The 10,000-nt window shown below is 50.1% G+C and overlaps 1 protein-coding gene across 1 annotated transcript in view; it reads left to right on the top strand.

Annotated features, from left to right (window-relative positions):
• Nucleotides 1–10,000, top strand: part of LOC143133425 (TRAF2 and NCK-interacting protein kinase-like) — a 101,990-nt gene that overhangs the window by 79,952 nt on the left and 12,038 nt on the right. Inside the window, exons 14-20 of the mRNA XM_076293190.1 lie at nt 1,443–1,529; nt 3,106–3,309; nt 3,997–5,129; nt 5,471–5,505; nt 6,858–7,000; nt 8,766–8,930; nt 9,658–9,891. Coding sequence (XP_076149305.1) covers nt 1,443–1,529; nt 3,106–3,309; nt 3,997–5,129; nt 5,471–5,505; nt 6,858–7,000; nt 8,766–8,930; nt 9,658–9,891 — 2,001 coding nt within the window. The remainder of the gene's footprint in view (nt 1–1,442; nt 1,530–3,105; nt 3,310–3,996; nt 5,130–5,470; nt 5,506–6,857; nt 7,001–8,765; nt 8,931–9,657; nt 9,892–10,000) is intronic.

The raw sequence follows: 10,000 nt of genomic DNA, 5'->3' as shown, positions 1-10,000 counted from the left end.
TTATTTATTTATTTATTTGTTTTTGGACAACGTAGGCTACCGATAAGTAAAGCAGGAGTTGTGGGTTGCTTTTGCGGCCGCATAAGCTGCAAAGCACTGCATGAAACACTAGAAAGGGTGTGTCGCGATTCTGCCTTTTCACACCGCGACACAGTATCATGGATATGAATGTCGCGATTTCGGTTTCGAATCGTAAATCGTTACAGCCCTACTCACCTCACTAAGCAGCTATGATACTCGGTCACATTCTCAGCCTATATATAGAACGATAAACCTCCCTCCAGTCCCATATAGAAAATCAATACTCTCCACACTCATGGTTTTCCATTTTAGTTCACAAACTCATGTGCAGACACAAACTATATTATTTCCTCATTAAAGCTTCTGGTTTCAGCATTCTGTAAGGGGAAGAGGCAGGAAGAGGCAGCAAGTGGACAATGTGTGTGTGTGTGTGTGTGTGTGTGTGTGAGGAAGAGAAAGGTCCTGAAGCCTGGTGTGGTTAGAGTTATTCTCTCTTAGTAGGGCTTTTGTTTCAGTAAGGAACTCTCTCTCCCTCTCATCTGGTCTCGTCTGGTTTGGTCTGGAAGCCCCAGGGGCTGGAGCAGCATCAGCTATGACACCTCCTGACACATAGGGCGCTTTGATGAATTAGCTGCTCCTACAGGCGCCTCGGCTCGGAGTGTCATGCTTTGTGCTCCTCTCTCTCTCTCTCTCTCTCTCTCTCACACTCTCTCTCTCTCTCACACTCTCTCTCTCTCTCACACACTCTCTCTCTCTCTCTCTCTCTCTCACACTCTCTCTCTCTCTCTCTCACACTCTCTCTCTCTCTCTCTCTCTCACACACTCTTTCTCTCTCTCTCCTTTTCTGGTCTTTCCTCTCGCTCCTCCTCACCCTCACATTATAGGTGTGTGTTCTTAGTGTAAGGTTAATTATCTAGCCGTGCTCTTGATGGATGGCTTAGCTAATGGGATCATTTCTCCAGAGCACCTCATAGTAGATGGCTTTACAATCAGACAAAGTCTCTCTCTCTCTCTTTCTCTCTCTCTGTATCTCTTTTTCTCTTTATCATTCCTTTTTAAGCTTTCACAGGTACAGGAACTTAGGGAGTCTGTTTTCCACACACTGTGGATGTGTGAATTGCAAATGTCAGTCTCTCGTTCTTTCTTTCTCTCCCTCTCTGTCTCTCTCTCTCTCTCTCTCTCTCATAATCCTTCCTGTCTGTCTTTCTCTGTCAGTGTGTAGTGTGTGTTTTCAAGGCTGCTGAGGCCAGTGCTCTCTTATGTCTGAGGGCACACAGCGCCATGAGCACACCGCAGTTCTTCTCATCTGCTCTCCTCTGTAGAATTCACACCATCACGCTCTCCTTCTCTTCTCTTTTTTCCCCTTTATTCCTTTCTCTCTCTCTCTTTCTCTCTCCGTGCTGACCGCTGCCGGGCTGCAGGAGTACATCCGTCGGCAGCTGGAGGAGGAGCAGCGGCAGCTGGAGATCTTGCAGCAGCAGCTCCTGCAGGAGCAGGCTCTCCTCATGGTAAACGGAGCAGGGGAGGTGCTCCCTCTCCCACTCCTCCCTCTCCAACTCTTCTCTCTTCTTCTTCCCCCTCTTCTCCCTCCCTCTCTCTCTCTCTCTTCTTCCCCCTCTTCTCCCTCCCTCTCTCTCTCTCTCTCTCTCTCTCACTCTCTCTCCCTCTCCTTCCTTCTCTCTTCATGTCCCAGTGCCCCCCAGTGTGACGTCCTGTGTGTTGTTGTGTTTTTGTTGTGTCTGTGGCTTCGTCATCTTGAGTTCTCTCTCTCTGGTCCACCAGTGCCTGGTCCAGGCTGATTAGTGCGTGCGCTAGTAAACAGTCCATGAGTGACCGGGCCCGCACTGCAATGGCTGCATGTGATGAGAGATGGCAAGCGCATTCAAAGGAAGTTCACAAAGACACAGCGATGTGATTGGACAGCAGAAAGCCTGCTGGCAACTGCCGAGCGCATGTCTCTAATGCACTCCCTAAAATGACCAGCGTCCACACGAGAGAGCGCTGGGAATAAGTGCGCTCTCTCTCCGGCAAGTCTCTGAGGACCTTCACTGGAGCGTTTCTCAAAACGACAGTCTGGGTTTTCTGAGAGTTGGTGACAGAAAAGGGGGGCGGGGGGGGGGGGGTGGCCTGCGTCTTTTTATACTTCCTTTGAAACTCCTTTTCAATGTCGGCGAGTGTCGGCAGGGAGACGTGTGTTCAGACTCCTCGGGGGGGCTGCGAGAGTGCACTGGAGTTCTCTTCGTACTCCCCAGAGACCGCAGACTCCTTTCAAACGCCGGAGCGGTGCGGAGCGGAAGGAAAGTGGGCCTCTGGCAGACTCCAGATCCCTCTCTCTAGCGTCCCTCTCGTTGGCCACGAGCCTAGTCACCGCCGCGTGGGCCCATATGCCTGAGACAGTCGCCATATGGCCGCCCTCCTGCCAACTTATCACCGCACATCACCATTTGGCCACTGATTTCACGCTCACAATTGGCTCTCAACAAGGCGCCATAGTCAAGACATCCGTCTTACCTTGTGCCAGTCAGGACAAGCTCTTCAGATGATCATGTCTTGTGTTCAGTCACAATTGTGGGATGACACACTTGGATTTGTTAGGGACTACACCTCCATGCAGAAGTCTCCCATGCCAAGGTCACTGTGTTCATGCATGTTGCTGTATGTCATCGTGTGTGAGTCCCGCTGGTCATTGTAGTCATGTGATCGTTGGCCCTGTCCCCTTGGCATGAGCCCTGAAGCCAAAGCACCAGTGTGTGTTTGCATGTTTGCATGTCCAAGCAGGGGCCTCTGTTGTCTGTCCCCTCACCTACTGACCGTCAACCAACACTGTACATCCTCAGTTAAGAACTGTTCTCTGTCTCTTTCCCTTTTGTGTGTGTGCGTGTGTGTATGTGGGTGCGTGTGGGTGCATGTGGGTGCGTGTATGTGTGTGCGTGTATGTGGGTGTGTATGCGTGTGTGTATGTGGGTGCGTGTGGGTGCATGTGGGTGCATGTGTGTGTGTGTATGTGGGTGTGTGTGCGTGCGTGTGTGTGTGTGTATGTGTGCGTGTGTGTGCATATGTGTGCGTGTGTGTGTGTGTGTGTAGGAGTACAAGCGTAAGCAGCTGGAGGAGCAGCGGCAGGCGGAGCGCCTTCAGAGACAGCTGCAGCAGGAGAGAGCTTACCTGGTGTCCCTCCAGCACCAGCAGAAGCAGCAGCAGCAACAGGACTCACACCAGGGCGAGAAGAAGCCGCTGTACCACTACAAAGACGCCGTCAACCCCGCTGACAAGCCCGCCTGGGCCAAGGAGGTAGGCACAGGCTTCCCATACGGCTGAAGGGGATCGTGGAAACGTGCTGTGTGTTGTTTATCGAGCACTTCGCAGGAAACTGGAAAAGCGGAAATGACGAGGCTCGTCTGAAGATCTTCCATGTGTATTTTATTCCCCGCAGCTTCCATGGAACTGATTGATAAAATGCACCTTCCGTTTTTTTCCCCAGCACGTGGGAATCTCAGCAGATTCTGAATCCAAATGGAGTTTGGCATTGATGTTTCACAGCTCACAGGGTCAAAATAGCATGTTTGTGATTGTTTGTGTTGTTGACGCTGTGTGTGTGTGTGTGTGTGTGTGTGTGTGTGTGTGTGTGTGTGTGTGTGTGTGTGTGTGTGTGTGTGTGTGTGTACACGTGTGTACTCGCAAGTGCATGTGTGTGTGGCTAAGTGTGTGTTTGTGTCTTTGTAACTGAAGTGTATCAACTGATCTTTTCATACTTCATCTCATCAGTGAGAGTGCCATGTTTTGTAAGCGCAGTATATTATTACATTACATTTGGCTGACGCATTTGTATGTATATGCATGTGTGTTTGTACAGAACGTGTGCCATAATTGTGCATTTCTGTTTTGTGTTTGCTGTTTGCGTTATTGTTTGCACGCGTTGTGTTAACCTCTGTTGTGACACCCCTTACCCAACCCTGTCTCCCAATTTCCCCACCCCAGGTCCTCAAGCAGCTCGCGGCCGAAACCCCTCGGCCCTCTGGTCTCCGCCAGCACCACTCCTTCCACCTGGTGGAGCCTCCACCCAACTACCCGGCCCCACAACCCGGCCCCGGCCCCCGCCGTGCCCCCTCCCACGCGGCTAACCTGCCCCTCTCCAGCAGAGCTCCGCTGCAGAGGCAGCAGCAGGCCAGGCAGCATCCCCCCCGCATCCAGCTGTCCCCAGACCCCTTGCTGCGCGATCAGATCAGCGAGCACGTGCGGCGGGAGCTGAGGGCCAAGCGCGTCCAGAGCCAGCAGCAGCAGCAGCAGCAGCAGCAGCAGCAGCAGGCCCGCGGACGCAGCCCACAGTGCCAGCCCAAGCCCCACGCCAAGCCCCACGCCGCCGACCTCAAACCCCAGAGTGCCGACCTCAAAGTGGTTAGTTCCGCGGCGGCCCTGCTGTCTCCGACCTGGGCGTCGGAGTTCAGGCCTCGGTTCGGCTCGCACTCGCCGTGCCGTAGAGTAGAAGTAGACAGTAGTGACGAGGACTCTCCGCTGTGGGAGAACAGGATGGGTGGTCTCAGGATGGCCGTCAGCCAGCAGGACCTCGGCCTTGCCAGGTTCAAATACTCGACCTCGTTCCCTGAGGAGCCCTCGCCGCCCATGGCGCCGCGAGACAGGCGCTCTTTCTCAGAGACGTCTGCGGGCTTCCCAGACATGGCGCCTCCGCCGTCCTCTCTCCGCTTACAGCCGAGGGGGACGATGTGCCCCCAGCTCATCCTCAGTCCCAGCGAGGACGAGGAGGAGGATCCGAGCTGGATGACTGAGTGCAGCCCCCCGACCCTTGACCTATCCGCCTCCGCCCCATCCGGGCTGCTTCGTCCGGCCCTCAACGGTCAGCTGAGGCGGTCCAGCTTCACCAGTGGTCAGGAGTTGGCGGGAAGGGAGAGGAGGAGAGGCCCGGGGCTCCGTGCCCAGATCCGTGCTGGTCTGCAGTGGATGGGGCTCTCTCCGCGGGGCTCGCCCAAAACCAGTCCCAGCTCGTCCCGCTCCACCTCCCCAAACTACATGTCGCAGTTCCCCTCTTCACCCAGGTGGTGTTTCGATCAACCAGTCAATGATGCAACATTGAAGCCTGCCGTCCCCAGTAAATAGCTGGTGTAGAGTGTAAATCCAATTTTGTACATAGACAATGTATTATATATTTGTATTAAATACGTTTAGCTGATAGGATAGAACAGATAGCATATATATACGGTGTGTATATATATATATATATATATATATATATATATATATATATATTTACACACAGTAGATAGCACATAGTATATCATAGAGCAGCGGTTCCCAAACTTTTTCCCCCCACGTACCACCACCTACATCCTGACTCAGCTCGCGTACCCCCACCATCCGACACACAAAAAAATAGGTTTTAAAAAATCATTTTTAACACCTTTCCAACATTGCCCTTTTCATCTCGCGTACCCCCTAGTGGAAGCTCGTCTACTGCTGGTGGTACACGTACAGGTACACTGTACCACCGTTTGGGAATCCCTGTCATAGAGCAAACACCTTCATATCGTCTAATCCAGGGATTCCCAAACTGTGGTACGCGAGCTGGTACGCGAGCTGCTTCTAGGGGGTACGCAAGATGCAAAGGGCTATGGCGGACAGGTGTAAAATGAAAATTTTAAATCTTTTGTAATTAATTCATGAATAAATACATAATTTCGAATCAGGTCATAATGATATGGAAACATGAAATTAAAGGATATCATTTATAAACTCTGTATGTGTTCATTAAAAAAAAGGCAGCTTATTAAACATGACGCCTGGAATAGCTAATAGAATGCGTTGGATGGTCCGTGGTCCGTGGGGGGAAAGTTTCGCGGATATAACAGGTTTTGGAAAACAACAAAAACAGAAAGGAGGGAAGGAGCAAAGCTAGGAGTTATTTCAGATGGGCAAGAAAGGTAACATTAAGCTAGGCTTTACATTTAACAAACTAAAGGTAGCCTAAGTTTAGCCTTTCTAGGCTGTATAGTAGCCTAATGTTGTCCAAACGAATACATCCTTGTCAGGCGTTGTTGTAGGCCTATAAGATATTGTATGTGGATGTAGTTAGGCTACTATGCAGGCTACTTTTCATAACTTTTTAACTGACCAAATGCACGCACCTAAAACCGGGAAACGGACAAATATTGTCAACGGGGGGGGGGGGGGGGGGGGGGGGGGGGATAGAATGCGTTACGTTTTTATGTGTTTATGTGTCGGATGGTGGGGGTACGCGAGCCGAGTCGGAATGTAGGGGGTGGTACGCGGGAACCGCTGGTCTAATCTAATGGTTCTCTGCTTAAGGTGGTCTTGACACGGAGATGCTTTTTTCACGTCCAGGTGCCTGATTTCAATTGTTTATGTATAGAATGATGTGATGAGGGGGAAAGCTGGATTGTTGTGATGTGTCTTGCCTTTATTTGAGCAAAAAAAAATAGTTGAACTTTCGTGATTGTGGGGTTTTTTTTCCAACAGTGGGCTGTTGCTTAGCTACTTGTTTATGCTATGCTATCTGTGGAAGTATAACGTACCATAGAAATCCCAAACACAACTAGTTTCCACCTGGCATTTTTGAACACTCACATTTTAATATTTGCAATGTGCCTCAAAACAGCATCTCCGTGTGAAAACTGCCTTAGAAGAACCTCTTTGGGAACAAAGGTTCCAAGTAGAACCTTACAGGATAGAAGCATGCATAGAGACAAGCTTAGAAGGCCCTGGTGTTAATCATTTTTCAATCAAGCATTGTAGAGTAGAATATTGAGACAATAGTCTGTAAATAAACATCATAAGCGGTCTTCAGAACCAGTCGTTAGAATCATGACCATCAACCACAACTCCACTGCCCCAACTGCCAGTAGGCACCAGCCCCCCCCCCACCCCATGTCAACGCCTGCCCATGCCACTGGACAGAGGACCTCAGAGAACCCTGCAGGACTGGACGGCACGAGTGTGTTCCAAACCTAAGGTTCCGTTCCACCTCCCTCAGTCCCTTAGCTGGGTCCCCTGGTGGTGGATCCTCTTCCTGGTCTGTCCTTCTCGGGGGCATCAAGTGGGGAATTGCAAGTGCACAGCTGCAGCTTCTCAGCTAGAATACCTAGGTGCTTCATCGCTAACAGCTTCCGTGGCAAATTCCTAGCTCTGCTGTAGTCCAATCTCTGTCCGCCAGTGAGGAGCTCTCTGCTTGTTGCCGTCTGCTTGCTGCCCCATCATGTGTGGATGCTTCTCTTTTGTGGATGTTTTTGTGTTTCTAGTGAAGGACGGGGTCTGATCAATGTGGCCTTTTTGTCTGCACTCTAAGTTCTGTGCAAAGATCTCCTGACGCAGATGGGTCTTTGGGAGTAGTTTTTTCATAACTGACCTCCATATTTTATATCAGTAATGTTTCATACTATGGTAATGTTAGTGACAGCAGTAGGCTCATTTAATTTAGATCTTAGTTACACCCCATAAACTCAAAGGCTTCCATACTGCAGAAGGAGACTCTTTTGTATGCCTAACTGCATTTTTTCTCAACTCTTACAGGTTTCTTCTCCCTCTCTGGATATAGTTTGTCAACCGTTTCCTTGTACGACAGATGCAGTTGATTCTAACCCTTCATTACACAATTCCTCATGATTGTCATTCAGTGACAAATGTAGTGGTGTGTGTGTGTGTGGTGTACCATAGAAACATATGTAGTTTCCTAATGCAATGACTGATGTAGCCCTTTGTGTTCTACCATAGATAGTAGATGCTGGCTACTTCTAGCTGAAATCAAAAGTAGTACTACTTCTGTCACAGCCTGACTTCAATGCTCCAGTGATGCCTCTTTGAGTTAATCACCAGCTGGTTAAAATGCAGTGTTGGAATAGCTGTTGGTCTAAGTGCAGTTATTCCTCAGTGTCCTCAGAGTGACTGTGGGTTTCTGGGTGCCTCAGCCAGGGAATCACGCTGGGTTTGCTTGGTATGACCTCTCTGGTGCGGACCGACTGTAAGGAGCGTTATTGCTCTGCTCATGCTTGTGGTGTTGTGGGTTGCCCTGTTGCTCTGTCTAAATTGTATCTGAATATGATCACTGTTCCGTGTGATGGACAGGACAAATAGCGTATCAGCTTACAATGGGTGACTGAGTGTGAGCAGCACTCCTTCGTAACTGTTCTCAAATGAAAACATACAGCTGGGTAGAACGCCATTTTAGTTTCTGTCCATTTAGTAGTGAAATGGCAATGAAGTGCAACAATGCCTCAGCATGCTAAAGATAATAAATGAATGTTTTCATTCTAGAGGAGGCAGAAGAGCCCCAGGCTGTCTTCTCTCGCAGCCGTTTTTGTAATGTGGAACCAGAGAGCAGTGTTTCCCATACATTGACTTATTTGTGGCGGCCCATCACAATATCAACATTGACCCCCCCCACAATGATTTTCCAGGTTGTACTAAATTGTGCTTAAAGCTGGTTAGCATCATAACCACGCTGCGCTAATTTGTTAAAAACTGTTGCATTCAAGTTAATTCTGCAAACCTACCACCACAAATAGAATTCAATTCTGTGGGAAACACTGAGAGAGAGAGAGAGAGAGAGAGAAAACATAGCTCATTCGTATTCATTAAATTTGTGAATCCTTCCAAGGAGTGTTGAAGCACGTCATATCCCCCATAGTAAGCTTTCTACTGCTGTCACTTCTCTTGAGACGATGGCGAGTGGGATTTGCACTGTTGTGTCCAGTTCTGACATCTGTCCAATCTGATGACAGGTGGAGGAGCGCTCCAAGCTCAACCGCCAGAGCTCCCCAGCCCTGCAGCACAAGGTCACCAACCGGATCTCCGACCCCTCTCTTCCGCCCCGCTCTGAGTCCTTCAGCAGCGGAGGGCTCCAGCCAGCACGCACCCCTCCAATGCCCCGGCCCATAGAACCACAGGTAACTCACCCCTCCAATGCCCCGGCCTATAGAACCACAGGTAACTCACCTCTCCCATGCCCCGGCCCATAGAACCACAGGTAACTCACCTCTCCCATGCCCCGGCCCATAGAACCACAGGTAACTCACCTCTCCCATGCACAGGCCCATAGAGCCACAGGTAACTCACCTCTCCCATGCACAGGCCCATAGAGCCACAGGTAACCCACCCGCTAATGAGTCTGTCATCGTTTAGGTGCATTTGTGGCTGTGTGAATGGGTGTGGTGGTATGATCATCACATGGAGCTGTCACACACAATGCTAGCAGCTGAGTGATTTTATAGTGCTAGTTGTTTGATTGTTGCTTATAACAGATGACATACACATACATACATATAACAGATGGATTGACATTTAGGGTGTAAAATAATAAGTCCTCTGCCATTTGTGAGTTTGCCCCACATTTACTCAAGGAGTAGTAAGTAGTAGAGTAGCAGTAGAGATATGCAGGTAACTCACCCCTGGGTGAGTTGTTAGCAGATTGCTCACTACAGTGATGTGACAAGTCCCACTGCCCACTTTTCATCCTCTTGAGGCTTGTGAATATTTTTAGATGCCGTTGTCACTCTCGAGACCCCTGCTGGGATCTCTGGCATCTCCTCCACTCTCTCTCTCTCTCTCTCTCTCTCTCTCTCTCTCTCTCTCTCTCTCTCGTTCTCTGAGTGCTAACTTCTCCTCTCGCTGCAGATGGCCCATCTGGTGCCTGTGAAATCCCACAGTCCCACCATGTCTGGCTCGCAGTCCCTGCATGACCAGTCGCCCAAGGGCGTCGCCGGCTTCCAGGAGGGCCCGCCGTCGCATCGGCCCGAGATGCCCCCCCGGCAAAACTCTGACCCCACCTCCGAGGTCCCGGCACTGCCCTCCCGCTCGGACAAGCTGGAGCGGGGCTCCTGGCTCCGAGAGGAGGACATCCCCCCCAAGGTGACCATCAACACGCTGAATTTGGATGATTGAAAAACACCTCTGAATGTCTGTGTAGTGTCTTGGTTTGTTTGCTGAAGAAGAGAGAGAGAGAGAAATTGAATTGAGT

Source organism: Alosa pseudoharengus, unplaced genomic scaffold (assembly GCF_046254945.1).
Source record: "Alosa pseudoharengus isolate Yale_2024_CS ecotype anadromous, Long Island Sound unplaced genomic scaffold, YU_APseudo_1.1 YU_APseudo_1.1_scf_2, whole genome shotgun sequence".
NCBI classification, from domain to species: domain Eukaryota; kingdom Metazoa; phylum Chordata; class Actinopteri; order Clupeiformes; family Clupeidae; genus Alosa; species Alosa pseudoharengus.
Note: the sequence above shows the minus strand (reverse complement) of the source record. Positions and strands in the feature narration are given on the sequence as shown.